Source organism: Chelonoidis abingdonii, chromosome 6 (genome assembly GCF_003597395.2).
Source record: "Chelonoidis abingdonii isolate Lonesome George chromosome 6, CheloAbing_2.0, whole genome shotgun sequence".
NCBI lineage: Eukaryota > Metazoa > Chordata > Testudines > Testudinidae > Chelonoidis > Chelonoidis abingdonii.
Genome location: NC_133774.1, coordinates 70,538,837 through 70,556,917, shown reverse-complemented (window position 1 = coordinate 70,556,917; position 18,081 = coordinate 70,538,837). Strand labels below are relative to the sequence as shown.

General features: G+C 38.5%; 1 protein-coding gene across 8 annotated transcripts in view; it reads right to left on the bottom strand.

Annotated features, from left to right (window-relative positions):
• The window catches only part of FER (FER tyrosine kinase), a 438,602-nt gene that overhangs the window by 94,868 nt on the left and 325,653 nt on the right, over positions 1 to 18,081 (bottom strand). For 7 of the 8 annotated variants that reach the window (XM_075067143.1, XM_032762616.2, XM_032762614.2 and 4 more), the window contains one exon: positions 12,676 to 12,799. In XM_075067143.1, coding sequence (XP_074923244.1) covers positions 12,676 to 12,799 — 124 coding nt within the window. Of the gene's footprint in view, positions 1 to 51; positions 744 to 12,675; positions 12,800 to 18,081 lie in introns of those variants that run through there. The other variant, XM_075067145.1, reaches the window with a different exon arrangement.

Below are 18,081 nucleotides of genomic sequence, written 5' to 3'. Positions count from 1 at the left end.
CGTTTAAACAGACCAGAGTTCCTGAAGTCGCGAGCATCATGAACCTTTCCCGGCCATCCCATGTTGCTGTTGGTGAAACATCCTTTGTGATCCACCAGTGCTTGCAGCACCATTGAAAAGTACCCCCTGTGGTTTATGTACTGGCTGCCTTGGTGGTCTGATCCCAGGATGGAGATATGGGTTCCGTCTATTGCCCCATCACAGTTAGGGAATCCCACTGCAGCAAAGCCATCTACTATGACCTGCACATTTCCAAGAGTCACTACCTGTGATAGAAGCAGCTCAATGATTGTGTTTGCTACTTGCATGACAGCAACCCCCACAGTAGATTTGCCCACTCCAGATTGATTCCTGACTGACACCGCGGTAGCTGTCTGGCATTGCAAGCTTCCAGAGGGCTATTGCCACTTGCTTGTGAACTGTGAGGGCTGCTCTCATCTTGGTATTCTTGCGGTTCAGGGTAGGGGAAAGCAAGTCTCAAAGTTCCATGAAAGTGCCCTACGCATGCAAAAGTTTCGGAGACACTGGGTATCATCCCAGACCTGCAACACTACGCGGTCCCACCAGTCTGTGCTTGTTTCCCAGGCCCAGAATTGGCGTTCCACAGCATGAACCTGGCCCATTAACACCATGATGTCCACGTTGCCGGGGCCCGTGGTTTGAGAGAAGTCTGTGTCCATGTCCTCATCACTCTTGTCACTGGGCTGCCATCACCTCCTAGCCTAGTTTTTCAGCTTCTGGTTCTGCATAAACTGCACAATAATGTGCAAGGTGTTTACAATGCTCATAACTGCTGTGGTGAGCTGAACGGGCTCCATGTTTGCCATAATATGGCGTCTGCTCAGGCAATCCAGGGAAAAGGGCGCGAAATGGTTGTCTGCCGTTGCTTTCACAGCGGGAGGGTTGACTGACGACATTTACCCATGACCACCCATGACAAATTTTTGGCCCCATCAGGTATTGGAAGCTCAACCCAGAATTCCAATGGGCAGTGGGAACTGTGCGATAGAGTGCACTGCTTGGAATGTCGACATTTGCCACGGTACTATTAACGCACACTGCTGAATTAATGTGCTTAGTGTGGACACATGCACTCAACTTTATACAATCTGTTCCCAAAAATTGACTTCTGTAAAATCAGAGTAATTTCGCAGGGTAGACATACTCGAATCTTTCATCCAAAGGAACAAGAACTTGGGAAGTGCCATAGCGTCTCAGACACTGGTTACTACCAGATGCTTTAGAGGAAGAAACCCTGCAGCAGAAAATGATGCGATATCTGCTCTCTAAGGAAATTTCCTCCCAACCTCTAACCAAGTATTTAGGAAACAAAGTGACATTCACATTCAACTGCTATTGAACTTAAAAAAAAATTCAATTAAGCAGAAAATTCCAGAAATGTTTTAAGCACCTGGGTTAACACTCTCGTACAGGAAGTGCTACATGTCAGTTAATAATCACAAATGACCCAGACATCAGTTTTACATATCTTTTGAAATCTGGTACCTCAAGTACCACAGCATCATCTTGCTGGGGTAATGGCTCAATAACAACAGTGAAAGGTGAACTACTGAATAACAAACACTATGTTTGAGAACCTTTGTTTAGACTACAGTTTTAGATTTATATAATTATGGAAGGTGCTCAGATGCTACATTGGTAACCAAAGGATAAATAGATGGGAGAGAGAGAAAATGAAAAAAACTAATCAAGCAACCATGGATTATTTTGCAAACTTGGTTTTCATTTCTAAAGACCTACTGTAGCTTCAAATACTGTTTAGAGTTGTAAATAAAACCGAGTTAAACAAATTTTGCCCTCATTGGATGTTTGATTATATTACAAGAAGTGACTACTTACTATGCTAAGGAAAGGCTAAAGTTCCTCCATTCCAAATGGAGGAGTTGTTTTTTATGGTCCAATCTAAAATTGTTGCACTTTGTTGTTGACGCACAATAACTAAATGTTCCATTAAAGAAAGGCCAACATTTCAGTAGAAGTGAAGTGATTTCTGTATTTTATATAAAATTCAATGTTTGTAAAGTGCTATGGTTTCCTTCAAGATAAAATATGCTATATAATGTAACTTATTATTAAAAATTGCAATGGTCAAGATAGAAATTCACAAATTGAGTTTTATGGGAAAACTTACACAATGTATAAGCAGTGGCTTCAGTCTAGGATTAAGACTTGCTGGTGTTCATTTAAACTAAATTCAGCCAAAACTTAATTATAACAATGTAGCTTAGTACTAGAATCTGGAAACATTTAGTAAAAATAGCACTTTCCCTTAATTTTATAAGCAGTGCATGTATTTCAGAGATCATGATGCATTTCAAAGATTCATGTCACTACATTATGTATGAAGCAGGGTAAAATGTTCATAAGATATTTATGTACCAAACATGTTTTATTCAGCCACAGATCTGCTTTATGGCTTTGTGCTGCCAAAGGGTTTATAAATGCCTCAAATAGCAGATAGGATAATAGCAGTTTTGTCTATTTATGTAATTTATATAAGAAATGAAGTCCGTATATTCAAGAAAGAATTAAGGGAGGGGAAAACTTTTACACCATGGGATTAAATATTAATTAAATGATCAAGAACTACCCAACTCAGTATCTTAAATGAGGAAGAACTAAATACACTGGAACTGTGTAAACAGAAGAGCAACTCCATCACATATATTTACATAAATAAAAGAGTAAGGAGGCAAGAAGAAAAGGGGGTGAGGGGAAAAAGAGACACTAAATGAAATGTTTGGCTTACTGAGCAGTTCTCTGGGCAGTAAAACAAAAGTTTACCACCAAAGTTATTTTTAATCATATGTTAAACGTTCATCTTTTCTAGACAGGTACAGCAATTTTATAAAGCTTGAAGCACAGTATGCCATACTCGAATGTCAGTGTAACAAATAACCACAGTTACATGACAAATGGAATGAAACAAGATAGCATTCACCTGTCTGTGACCCTGAGAACATGACAGCACTTAGAAAACAGCACCACTGCTAGTCATTTTTGTGCTTGGTAATACCACCTTGCAAAACACAAGTAACAGGCTGAAAACTAACAATTAAATAATACCTTTGAGCACTGTGAAGTGGTGTTACACCCACATAGTCTAGTTACACTCTGAGTGCCAGATTGTGGCTTTTCTAGCCACTGCCACATTAGGGACATATTTGGAAAAGCACTGCATCAGAAAGCTCAGGCTGGAGGCATTCTGCCTTTGGAAAACACAAGCAGGCTGAATACCTCTAGGTGCACTGTGGTAGCATAAAAACAACAGCAATTGCTACACGATTTACAAAGGAGCCACATATGTTCCTGCTCAGTACCAGTAGCACTCAACTATTCCTGGACTGCTGAGTGTGATTGGCCGTACTAATAACTGCTCTACCGTTTTTCACTTAGGGAGGGTACACAGAAAGATCTGGCCCACCCAATGCACACAGGTGAGGGAAAAAGGGTTCCTTCAGCCTTCTTCTCCACTAAACTCTTGCAAGATCAGGTCTTTCCACATTGTACTGCAATGTGGAAATCAGGTTCAACATTGTACTTAAAGAGACAATCTTAAGAACATGACAATGCTTTAAGGATTTTTTTTTTTTTTTTTTTTTTAACAACAAAGAAATACTAAGCATTTGAAGAAAAGTCCAATACAAAATAGTAGTTCTCTCATCAAGCTTCTAGTGATAAGATTTTACTATTTCTGTAACAGAGCTGATGATATTTTGAAACATACTCCTTTATTTTAGAGCAGACACTTCATCTAACAGGAAAAAAAGATTCAAATGTATGACAATTGATTCCTTTTCTGCACGGTTTAAGTTCTGTTGATGACACCAACTCTCTAAAGGAAAAAAACTTGTTTGCTCATGCATGATCAAACAGCATTATTAACCACCAACACTACAGAATTATTTGCGTCAGTAGTAAATAATTAAATGTGTTCTCTATTCATGAAACAGGAAGCTACAAAAAAAGGTATGATGCAAACTCATTTCATTTTACCTAAACAATTTCAGACCAACTATAAGAAGATGGTTAGCAGTGGCAATGATTGTACACTAAAGTACAAACACACTTTTCTAAAGACATATAACTTAATGCATTTAATTATCTCTAGTTGAAACAATAAAAATACAAGACCCTAAGATTGATATTCATTCCAAATGACAGAAGGCATAAGGCTTTCTTTTACTTTAAAAGAGAAATAAAACCTCCTGAAATGTTCTTCAGAATTTTTATAATCCTTATCATCAAGAATGCTAAAAAACAGAGAGCAGCATATAAAGCAAAAACTAAACATGAAGACTGTATGTAAGAAACAAGTAAAATCAAGTGAACAGAATTTACAGATACTCTAATAAAGAGGAAGAAAAACATTGTCTAGTTATATTTCCTTTATTAGATTTCTTTGAACATGAAAATGGGATATGTTATTTTAAAATTAACAGAACATTGGGGCTAACATCTACTGTGCTGTAAATAAGAACAGCAAATATCTTCGTGACCACAACTGATCAAACCTCTTCATTTAATTTTATTCAAATGAAGACTGGTTTAAAGGTAAACACCCAGATATTTTCAACCAAATAGTCTATGTATATATGACACCTTAATTATAAGGCACTTCTGAGTGTTTATTCAGTGAGAACATTTGACTCATTAAACAATCCAAAGCTCTCGGATATAAGGTAATAACACTGTTCTAAGATTATTCTTCACAGAATTATGACAGGAGTATCACTTCATGAAGAATTCTTGATTGTAAAACAAAATTTAGTGGGTCTATCCAGCTGACAGAAATATAAATGAATGAACCTTTACAAACTTAAAAAAAAATGTACACCACACTATATGAAAGTATTAAATTCTACAGTCGTGTATTACCTTCTGTGTCCCAATACGGTAAAGTGCACTGTATGTAGAACATATTATATGTCAAATGTATTTTAAGAAGAGAACAATTTTCTTTCCATAGCTACCACAAGTAAAAAAATTGTAAAACATTTTAGGTACACCTCTACCCAGATTTAACGTGACCCGATATAACATGAATTCAGATATAACACGGTAAAGGAGTGCTCTGGGGGGTGGGTGGGACTGCACACTCCACAAGATCAAAGCAAGTTCGATATAACACAGTTCCACCTATAATGCGGTAAGATTTTTTGGCTCACGAGGACAGTGTTATATCGGGGTAGAGGTGTCTGTCAAAATATTCAAAATACACTAGTGTCATTCAGATATTTGTTAAGCAAGTTACACCTTTCAAGGGCTACTGTAACTAGTGCCTCTGATTGATTTGTAAATGTATTTTGGTCGTGAGCTAGCTTGTCATTTCAACTACCTTTCCCTTATTTTTGTTCAACTCATCTATTTGTTAGACAAAGCTACTGATGTACACTTTCTTGTACACTGATGTACACTTACAGATCCAGACTAACACGGCTACCCCTCTGATACTTGACACCATGCAAGGCACTGCATTTAGCCGTATGGACTGGAAATCCATTTTCGGCATTCAACGAAGTGGGTATTCACCCACGAAAGCTCATGTTCCAATACATCTGTTAGTCTATAAGGTGCCACAGGACTCTTTGCTGCTTTTACTTTCTTGATGGTTGCCTGTGTCATGTACATTACGCAGTAAAGGGATAATCTGCATTTTTGTATGTAATTTATGCAAAACAAATGTATGTGGTGCATATTTATTTCAGTTATGTAATCTTGAAAGCATACTCTTACAGACTCTAGGGCAGGGGTGGGCAAACTATGGCCCGGGGGCCGCATCTGGCCTTCCAGACGTTTTAAACTGGCCCTCAAGCTTCCACCGGGGAGTGGGGTGCTTGCCCCACTCCATGCAGCTCCAAGAAGCAGCGGCATGTCCCCCTTTCGACTCCTACATGTAGGGCAGCCAGGCGGCTCCGCACACTGCCCATGCCCCAAGTGCTGCCCCTGCAGGAACTGCGGCCAATGGGAGCTGTATGGTGGCAGCTGTGGACAGGGAAGTGTGCAGAGCCACTTGGCCGCCCCTCCATGTAGAAACTGGAGGGGTGACATGCTGCTACTTTGGGAAGCTGCTTGAGGTAAGTGCCACCCACAGCTTGCACCCTGACTCCCTCCTGCACCCTACCCCCTTGTCCCAGCCCTGGTCCTCATCCTGCCCTCCAAACCCCTCAGTCCCAGCCTGGAGCACCCTCCTACACCCCCAACCCCTCATCCTACCCCCACCCCAGAGCCTGCATCCCCAGCCAGACCCCTCACCGCCCCCATCCTCCAACCCTCTTCCCCAGTCTGGAGCCCCCTCCTGCACCCTGAACTCTTCATTTCTGGCCCCACCCAAGAGCCCGCATCCCAAGCCCCAATTTTGTGAGTATTCATGGCCTGCCATATAATTTCCATATCCAGATGTGGCCCCCGGGCCAAAAAGTTTGCCCATCCCTGATCTTGGTGAAATTCTGGGCACTTTGAAATCAGTAAGAGTTTTGCTACTGACTTCTGTTGGAACAGGATTTCACCCAATGGGCCTAACTCAGGCACTGTCAAACTCTGGTGTCTGTACAAGCTGCAAAAATAGAATTAAAATGTACTGTATTTGGACTTGGATGAAGTTAAGGAGAGCCCCTCATTCTGAAGCAGGAGTAATCTGATTAAGACTCAGCATAGCTGGAACAGGAAGAATTTTGACCTAACCCTTGAAGGCATGTGCTATAGGTTTGTTTACTGAAGACTTCCAGACTATTTACTCCATTTACTTCAGAAGCTGGAGTAGAGAACATTACTTCATTTGTGCTTGGCCATACCTTTTCACATATACTGTACATATATAGAAAAGAGATGGCCTGAATTTGGCACTAAGTGTAAGCTACATATTTAGGCTTGGAAGCACTAGATTTTTATTGGTAAATGTCTATTTCACTTTAACACTTAAACCAATGAAAAAATATTTCCATTGATGATCATCAAAATTTACAGATAGGCAAAGTAAGAAAAATGTTGCTTGAGAATGTAAGAGATTGTTTTCAATATACACCTCTACCCTGATATAATGCAGTCCGATATAACAAGAATTCAGATATAACACGGTAAAGCAAAAATGATTTTCTGTCTCATCTACAAAAAAGCTCCTAATGGGCAAAATTCCAGGCACAGACAGTATAGTTCACTGGTGGGCAGCCTGCGGCCCACATGCGGCCCATTAGGGCAATCTGATTGCAGGGCACACAACATTTTGCTGAAGTTGACCATCCATAGGCACCGCCTCCCCTCACCCCCCAACAGCTCCCAGTGGCTACAGTTCTCTGTTTCCATCCAATGGGAGCTGCAGGAAGCGGTGGCCAGCACATCCCTGAGGCCTGCTGCTTCCTGCAGCTTCCACTGGCCGAGAACAACGAACTGTTGACACTGGGAGCTGTGGGGGGCAGTGCCTGCGGATGGTCAACATCAGCAAAATGTCTCGTGGTCCGCAATCAACCAGATGACCCTGATGGCCCGCATGCAGCCTGCAGGTTGCCCACCACTGGTATAGTTACTCCAAAAGTAGTACGTTAATGGTAGTGTAGACTCAGATGCTGAGCAATCTTCAATTTCATGATAAAATAACTCAAATGCACATAGTCTCAAACGAATAGCAAAATAAATACAGTAACTAAAAAAATATGCTAGGGCTTTTAGAAGATCTTCAGCATAATGCCAGAGAAAAATAGTACCGCAGAAAGAGCAGGGTATGGGAGCAGAATATTTTCCCTTTTTGTTGCAATCTACAGAATAGAAACTGTTTCTAATTACAAGTTATTTTTATTTTTTGACGAAAGCTGTAATAATAAAGCCTTCTGCAGTAAAAGAACATAAGAACGGCCATACCGGATCAGACCAAAGGTCCATCTAGCCCAGTATCTGTCTACCGACAATGGCCAATGCCAGGTGCCCCAGAGGGAGCGAACCTAACAGGCGATGATCAAGTGATCTCTCTCCTGCCATTCATCTCCACCCTCTGACAAACAGAGGCTATGGACACCATTCCTTACCCATCCTGGCTAATAGCCACTTATGGACTTAACCACCATGAATTTATCCAGTTCTCTTTTAAACACTGTTACAGTCCTAGCCTTGACAACCTCCTCAAGTAAGGAGCTCCACAAGTTGACTGTGCGCTGTGTGAAGAAGAACTTCCTTTTATTTGTTTTAAACCTGCTGCCTATTAATAATTTATATTTTAAACAAAATAGAAGATATTCTGCTGTCAGGTCCATTTTTATCTCCACCTTTATTTTTCTTTTTTAACCTAAATTATCAATTTTCATTCCCATGAATTTTCTCAAATTCTTGTTGTTTTTCATAAGGCCAACGGCCTGATCATACAATTAATTTAGTTTCGCCATTGCAATAAAACATTTTTCAGCAATCAACTTATCAAGCACTAGACTATTTCCTTGTCTTATCTGGCAATGCAGGAAAGTAGGAAGGGACAAGGTCTCCCATATTCTTTGTACAGCCCACATATGGGCACACATGCAATCCTGGGTGTTCAGAGAAACACGAGTGGAATCACAGGGGCTTTAACTAGGAGGGAAGTAGATAGAGCCATGGCTGTGCCACACATACATGCCAGCTAACAAATCTGGCAGGCTACATGATATAGGTGTGTCTGCACACACATGCATTCAGGTTATAATGCGCCTCACAAAAAGATGTTGTAAATTACTCCACTGCCACCACAGTTCAACTAAGGAGTATAGGGAGAGAGAGTGGCTCAATGAAGTTGAATCTCTCCAGAGCTCCTGTCATAAACAGATGGTTAACGGTTAATGTCTCTTTTACCTGTAAAGGGTTAAGAAGCTCAGTAACCTGGCTGACACCTGACCAGAGGACCAATAGGGGGACAAGATACTTTCAAATCTTGGTGGAGGGAAGTCTTTGTTTGTGCTTTTTGTTGTTGTTACGTCTTGGTAAGCGGGACAGACGTACACCCAGCTTTTCCCTATCTTTTCTGAATCGTCTTTCAGGTTTGCAAAAAATTGTACAGTAGATAGCATGCAGCGCGGAATTAGTCCTTATGTGTTTCTTAACTTGTAATGTGTCTTTTGCTGTAAAGGATTTTTACTCTAGTTTGCGTGTAATTGAAGCTAAGGACTGGGGGGGCATCCTCTGGTCTAATATGAATCTGAGTACCTGTAAAGCATTTTCCGCGATCCTGATTTTCAAGATAATTTTTACCTTTTCTTTTTTTAATTAAAAAGCTTTCTTTTTAAGGGCCTGAATTGAGTGTTTTCTCCTTGTTTAAAATCACCAAGGCATTGATCTAACTCACAGGGTTTGGTGTGGGAAAGAGAGGAGGTTATATTTCCTTGTTTATTATATGATACAAGGAGTTTGGGTCTGGGTTCCCCAGGGAAGGTTTTGGGGGAACAGAAAGTGTACCAGACACTAAATTTTGGCTGGTGGCAGCGTACCAGATTTAAGCTAATAATTAAGCTTAAAAGTGTTCATGCAGGTCCCCACTTTTTGTACCCTAAAGTTCAAAGTGGGGGAAAAAACCTTGACAGCTCCCCACTGGAACAGTTTGGGTTCTTCACCATTCCCCTTGCTTCAGGTTGTGACTAAATGACACACATTTAGTCTTTAGTAAACATATACAAAAATCTGATAATCTGTCTTTTAGGCAATACTAGTTCCTGAGCTACGCTAACACGGAGAAAAAAAAGCAGCTATATAATACCTAAGAATGTACACTGAAACCACTAAATATATATATTTGAGGCCCTGATCCACAATTTTTCATCCTCTGATTACCTGTCAAATTCAGCACCATCAACTCACAGACCCTAATAAATTTACATTATGTAGCACCATCTAGTCAGATATTTTGCTAAGAGCTCAGAACGTAGTACAATAAAGTACTATTCAAGTATTATGAAAGCTGAAATATATAGCTTTTTTATATAAAGTTTACTATCCTCCAGATTTCATACCAGTAGTGTTGAATAGCTAATTTAATTGCTTAATTAATTTGTAAAACTGTAGTTATTTTCTTCAACATGTGTTTACAAGAAAAGAATATAGACACTATGTCCTTTTAATAAAACATTCTGTTTTTGTCAATCAAATAATGTGTGAATTCTGAAGTTAAAGAATGAGCAGTTACGAAATAGGAAATTCACACATCTACCCTCCCCATGCATAGATACCGCATGCTGTGTGTGATCCAGCACAGATTTCTGTATTTCAAACTATTTCTAACTGTCTAAATTGACTTTATTTTAAACATATGGATGCTGCAAAGCTCCACTCACATTAATAAATCATTGTTTCCATAGTAACTAGTGTGGCAAAAGCAAAGGGAAACTAAAAATAGTACAAAGGGAACAAAATTTGACAAATCTCTGGCATTAAAGAAAATGTGAGATGATGCAATGTATTATACAGTTTTTATCACCTTTGTTTGAGAAGACCTGTGTAACTCATAGCTGAGCTTTGCCACTGTTGATTAATACAGGCATCCCAAACTCGTGACAATCAAAACTTTATACCACTCACACCGTGATCTCTCTCTATACAATGTAGACCTTGAGACATTCTGTATCCGTATACATACTTCAAAAAAAACAACAAAACCTCCCTAAAATACAGGTTTGAGAAAAAGATAATTAACAATTACAAAGTTAAACAAATGTTACTGCAAATCATCTAATTAAAACCACTAGAAGATCAACCCTACCAGCACTTCACTACAAAATTAGTCTGATTTGGGAGATAACATGTAGAGTGGCACCAAGTAAGAAGGAATACTAAGCAAGTAATATAAAAACAACTGAATGAGCATACAGGTTTTAAAAATTCAGTGTAAATGAAATTGTATCCCCCACAATAGGATGGTATACGATTGCATTTGAAAAAGCCCAGAGTCTCCTTCACAGATAACAAAAGGCAACCCCCACATATACAGCAAATAGCAATGGTTCCAATCAAGCTGAAAGATCCAGGAAATCTTTCTCCAGAGTTTGAAGAAAAGTATGGGGCACTTCTCCAAAGGTAAACCATTTCTTTTAGCAATTATTTGTTTGCATTTTGCAGCTGACATGCTTTTATGTAATGAAAAATTGCCTTGCTCTTTTATCAATAATCACCACTATACAACACAAGTTGCTTACAAACCTACAAAATACATTTAGTTATTTATTTTCCCCCTTTTTTATTTTCTGGAAATCCTGAAGATCTGAGCAGGCACTTTTCATCTAACAGTGAGTAGGACCAGGAACAAAATTAAATGATACAAATTTATAAGGATATTTAAAAGCACTTCATGTTTGTGATTCTGCTTTGATTTATATTGTGGCTATATTTTCTTAAATGAAAATACCATACCTGGATTCATTCTAACATGCTAAAATGCTGGGTTTTGAATCCTGTTGTTTTCCCATATTGTTTGTAATACCTCCCTAAGATTTTCAGTACTGGATACTTTACATTTAGACTTTTTTTTGTTTCTATGTTTCTTATGTAGCACAAACTATCATGAGTGTTCTTTTAATTCATCTGTGCATCATTGATAATGTTAGTACAATTTTGAGTGCAGAATTTGATAGCTATTAGTAATTCCTCAAGTGGATGTAAAGTAAATCACAAAACATGGGGACATCTACATAAATAATGCCTACAAAATATTGTGAAGTATATGGTGGATTTTTTTCTAACTATATTTTTTTAGAATTTATAAAACATTCCCCTAATCCAGATTAAGATAAACATTTAACTTGACCTATCTGATAGTGGGACAAATTCATACCTGAAGTAAGTAAGGGAATTATCATTCAGGTCTCTAAAAATCTGACTTCCGTGGAGTTGTACTAGGTATGAAATTAGACCATTAAAATAGGTTAAGCAGCGCAAATCTTAGTTAAAACCTTTTTTTTTTTTATCTGTAGTTTGAGCCATATCATAATTTTAAACAAGGAATTACCATTATGTTCCTGTCATCTTCCACTCTCATAGTGATTCATATATGTCATACTAAAAAGCTACACACTGGGATATTTGGGAAGACAAATGGGGGTAAACTCTTTAAATTCCACTGAAATGCATAAAGCTCCACAGTGGGACTGAGTTGGGGAAAATGGCAAATATGTTATTAGAAAGTATAGGGACTGTCTGGAAAGTTGGCATGAGTGAACACTGTCTGATGTACAGAACTTCTGCTGTACACAACTTCTGCTGTTAGCCCATCTTCATGATTTTACATATCAATGGGTTTCCCTAAAATGTGAAATGTCAGCATATTAACATGTTTCTTCTGGCTATGCATACGTCTCTTAGCTTCAGAAATGACTCTAGCTGGTTAATTAGTTTCTTTAATTGTGCCATAATCCTTTCCTGCCATATCAACCATGTTCTTCTTGGCTCAAATTCTCTCTCAGCGAGACATTCATTGCATGTTTAACTTATCTTTCCTGTCTTAATCATCGAATAACAGAATAGCTTGAAACCAGAGTTACTAATCATTGAACTCAAAACCTAGACACAGAATCAGATCTCTTAAAAAAAAAATGGAGCTTATTTTACATTTTAAAGATCCATCCAGTTTATATTAAGCACTACACATTTAGTCGGTTATCTAGCCATTAAAGTGGCTAAAACTGTAGTATGGAAAATAAATATCTTCCTTACCTGTGTATACAGTTTTTAGACTCGAGATACGCCATACCAGCAGCAGCATCTAATGAAAATTTCACTAACTGTTTGGTTTTTAGCTCATCCTTCTTCTTTCTTAAAAAGGAGAGGAAATCGCCTCCTAGAGAAATAGATGGACAATGAGATATGACAGCAATGATACTCACATTTATTTCTTATTAGTAATGCTTGACTGAACAAAAAGTATTACACTATCAGCCACGCTTTTCAACCAATTTGTTTGACGCTAAGATAAAAAAAGAAAATGGAAAGAATATATTCCCATCAGTATGTGGCCTCCTTAAGCTGCCCTGAATATTGCTCTAAGTGCTTCAATGTGCAAGCTGTACTAAGAATGAAAGAAATTAATCAAGTCCATATTTTTACTACACTATACATCATATTTCCCTATGTATATTCAATATAGATTTGCATAACTATGAATTATGGAGTAAAGAATCTATGGATAATAGGGTGTCATAAAAAGTAGCTTTAATCACATCTTTCAGCTGCAACAGTCTATTAAAAACTGAATATTGCAATAGATGATGAGCTTGTATTTGCAGATTTATAAATGTTAAATAATGTCTCTGCAATTGATGATTAGGGAAAAAGTAAACAAGAGAGAAAGAGATTACGGGAAGCCATGCACTGCTACATGCTGATGGTTAGAAAGGTGAATTCAAGTCTAAAATACGCCTCATTGCAGCAGGCAATGCCAGAAGTCATAGTATAGCTTTTTCAAGTCTGAAGGTTTACATGTTATTATACAGAGGGCCATTTCTCTAGCCTTCATTTCATTTTACTGTGTACTGAACTGATTCTAGTGATCCTCTCTCAAGTAATGCCCCATGACAGTTTTCATATACTGTCTTTGTTGGCACTAAAAAGAGGCATTACCATATGTTAAAAGTTTCAAAGGGGATTTTCTTAGCAGGAAATATCTATTTATATTTCACATTATAAGAGATAATAAAACTTCTTTTCTCCTTCTAGCTCTATGGCCGTCAAATATTAAGCAGGAATGGTTGTTAAAGGAATCAGCATCTTAATGGTCAACTCCTGCACTTTTTTACCCACATGACCAAGAATCTGTGTTTCTTTTGATACAAAAGCTCTAGAGGTGATGGCTGACTGGGTTGGTTCCTTAATGAAAGCTCCCAGTAAGCTTAACCTACAGCTAAAACTCTGCTGCTTTACCCACTTTGATTACCCAAGGGGCACCACAAACATTTTAGAAACAAATATGCTTTTCTTCATCTTGATTGCTGATGAACTTGTGTGTGTCAGGCGAACGTGACAAGAGAATGTGAACAATATTTTATCTTTTATGTATCCTTTATTATTTAACAATTCCCAGAAATAAAATGAGGGCATTTTAAAGGAATGTACATGATAGATATATACACACACACATTTCACTTAGGTATGTACATATGTATATATGTCATCACTAGGGCTGTCAATTGATTTAAAAAATTAATCACGATCAATTGCGTAATTAAAAAATAATCGCATAATTAATCTTGCTCTTTAACAATAATAGAATAGCATTTAATTTTGGTTGTTTTCTACATTTTCAAATATATTGATTTCAATTACAACACAGAATACAAAGTGTACAGCGCTCACTTTAAATTTTTTTTACAAATATTTGCACTGTAAAAAACAAAAGAAATAGTATTTTTTAATTTACCTGATATAATTACTGTAGTCCAATCTCTCTATCGTGAAAGTGCAACTTACAAATGTAAGATTTTTTTTTGTTACATGACTGCACTCAAAAACAAAACAATGTAAAACTTTAGAGCCTACAATTCCTACTTCTTGTTCAGCCAATCACTATGAAAAACAAGTTTGTTTACATTTGCAGGAGTTAATGCTGCTCACTTCTTGTTCACAGCGTCACCTGAAAGAGAGTATAGGCATTCGCATGGCACTGTTGTAGCCGGCATCACAAGATATTAACGTGCCAGATGCACTAAAGATTCATATGTCCCTTCATGCTTCAACCATTCCAGAGGACATGCGTCTGTGCTGATGATGGGTTCTGCTCAATAACAATACAAAGCATTGCGGACCAACACATATTCATTTTCATTCTCCGAGTCAGATGCCACCAGCAGAAGGCTGATTTTCTTTTTTAGTGGTTCAGGTTCTGTAGTTTCTGCATTGGAGTGTTGCTCTTTTAGGACTTCTGAAACCAGGCTCCATACCTCGTCCCTCTCCGATTTTGGAAGGCACTTCAGATTCTTAAACCTTGGGTCAAGTGCTGTAGCTATCTTTAGAAATCTAACATTGGTACCTTCTTTGTGTTTTGTCAAATATGCAGTGAAAGTGTTCTTAAAACAAACAACATGTTTTGGACCATCATCTGAGACTTCTATAACAAAAAATATATGGCAGAATGTGAGTAAAACAGAGCAGGAGACATACAATTGTCCCCCAAGGAATTGAGTCATAAATTAAATCAACGCATTATTTTTTTAACAAGCATCATCAGCATGGAAGCATGTCCTCTGGAATTGTAGCCGAAGCATGAAGGGGCATACGAATGTTTACCATGGCATGTAAATTCCTTGCAATGGCGGCTACAAAAGTGCCATGCGAACACCTGTTCTCACTTTCAGGTGACACTGTAAATAAGAAGTGGGCAGCTTTATCTCCCGTAAATGTAAACAAACTTGTTTGTCTTAGCACCTAGCTGAACAAGAAGAAGGACTGAGTGGATTTGTAGACTAAAGTTTTACATTGTTTTGTTTTAGAGTGCAGTTGCGTAACAAAAAAAATCTACATTTGCAAGTTGCACTTTCATGATAGAGATTGCACTACAATACTCGTATGAGGTGAACTAAAAATAGCATTTCTTTTGTTTATCATTTTTACAGTGCAAACATTTGTAATAAAAAATAATATAAAGTGAGCGCCGTACACTTTGTATTCTGTGTTGTAACTGAAATCAATATATTTGAAAATGTAGAAAAACATCCAAAAATATTTAATAAATTTTAATTGGTATTTTATTGTTTAACAGTGCGATTAAAATGGCAATTAACTGCAACTAATTTTTTTAATCATGATTAATTTTTTGAGTTAATCATATGAGCTATCTGCGATTAATCAACAGCCCTAGTCATCATATACTGGAATAAAATGCTGATGTGAGATCAGTTCTGTTTTACATGATATATAACTACATGCATTATAGCTGCATAAAGGTTACAAGCTCAATCCTCAAGTGCGTGCAGTACTGGCTGGGCACAACTGGGGGAGAAGGACCACAGCAGACTGTGGTTCTCCATTGCAGGGCTGACCAAGGGCTGGTATGGTGTAGTCTGGACAGTGGTTCTCAACCTGTGGTCTTCAGACCTCGGGGCGGGGGGGGGGGGGTCCATGGATTATGAATACGACTTAGAATGAAAACTGTCTGAACAGATTTCAACTATATATACATATAATAGATTTCTAAAGGGGTCTGGACCTCTATTTAAAATTTCCAAAGGGATCTACACCACCATTCTAAATTTTTCAGGTGTCCTCAAATGAAAAAAGGTTGAGAATCACTGGCTTAGAGCCGCAATGGAGTTTTGCTAAACTATGCTCATCTGACCCACGGCCCCTAAGTGTAGGTGCACAGTGCAAAAATACACCCATGTCTGGCCCATGGAAGGGGCCTAGGCTTGCAGAGGTTGGCCTGCTAGGCTAAAGAAGTCCAGTGTAGACATCCAGGCTCAGGGACCCCGCAAGGAGGGAGGGATCCAGAGCCTGGGATCCAGCCGAAGCCTCAACAGCCCTGCAGCCTGAGCCCTGGAAGCACAAGTCAGCAGATCTGGGCCAGTCACGGGTGTTTTACTGCAGTGTAGACATATTCTAAGGGTCTGTCTTTGCAAAGTTCTGGATATTGCATTTTAAGCTTTAATGAAAGATGAAAAAAACAGAATACCTACTGACTGAAGACTAAGGGTATTAACTCTATGGAATAAGAGACAAAACACAAGAATGGTTCAAGAGGGTGCACTACAAATAGGAAAAACAGGATGAAACTAAGAATGAAAAATGTGTGATAAATGTTTGCAAAAAACTTCCTGCCAGTGAGTTCTATTAGACTATGAAATAATCTCCCACGTAAAGTGGAAGAAGCCCCATCATTTGGCAACACTTAAAGCTAAACTGGATGATGCACTAGTACATGAACAGCAGAGAACAATCCTGCACTGGCATAGGGTGGACTAGATGGCCAAATAGGTCTTTTCCATCTCTAAGGTTCTGTCTACACTACAGCATGTACAGTGGCGCAACTGTACCACAGAAGCATTTGTGGTGGAGACACTCTAAGCCAATGGGGAAGAACTCTCCCATCAGTTTAATAACTTTTGCCTCCATGACAGGCAACAGCTATGTCTACAGGAGAAGCTATCCCACCGATGTAGGGCTGTCTACACCAGCGCTTAGGTCAGTGTAACTTATGTTGCTCAGAGGTGTTGATTATTCACACCCCTGAGAAATGCAAATTATACCACAGTCATCTGTAGTATAGACAAAGTCTAACTTTTGTCATTCTTTGTCTTGAAATCAGGACCTGTCAAAAAAAGCAGGATACAACAAATTCACAGAAAAAGTATACAACAAAGAACTTTCTTTATAATTCTACAAATAGAAAAGAGCTGCCATGCCAATAAAACTAAATCCTAATAACCTAGAGCTAGAGCTCAAATATTATTAGACATCTGAAAACAAAGAGAATGAAAAGGATGGTAGGTTGATCTATATTTCATCTAACATTTTCTGGCTGATGGAAAGCAGGTGCTGACAGAGAGCAGTCTGATAATCATTCCATCAGTAAAGGTCGCCCTTCCTCTTTCCGCTACTCCAGTAGCATCTTTCTCGTCATAGCATAGGCTTGTAAATCATCTTCAAGAAAAAGTAATAATAATAATAAGAGGAGGTTACTGACCTGTGCAGTAGCTGACTTTCTTCAAAATGAGCGTCCCCAGGTGTTGGTGAGCCCCCGCGCCTTTGCTCTGAGATTTTGAAAGCAGTACCCACACTGGTCACGCATGCGCAGAGCCTGCCCCACGCATTGAGAGTGCTTTAACAGTACGCGTCTGTCATAAACAGATGGTTAAGAGTTAATGCCTCTTTTACCTGTAAAGGGTTAAAAAGTTCACCTGAAAAAGATCAAGGAAACAGCCCTCTTATCAGAGGAGTAAGTTTAGAAAGGAATAAATAGGTTTATGTTTATTTCCTTTGTAACCTGTCTTAATGCAATTAAAGTAGATCAAATTGTGAAAAAGATCAAGGAAACAGCCCTCTTATCAGAGGAGTAAGTTTAGAAAGGAATAAATAGGTTTATGTTTATTTCCTTTGTAACCTGTCTTAATGCAATTAAAGTAGATCAAATTG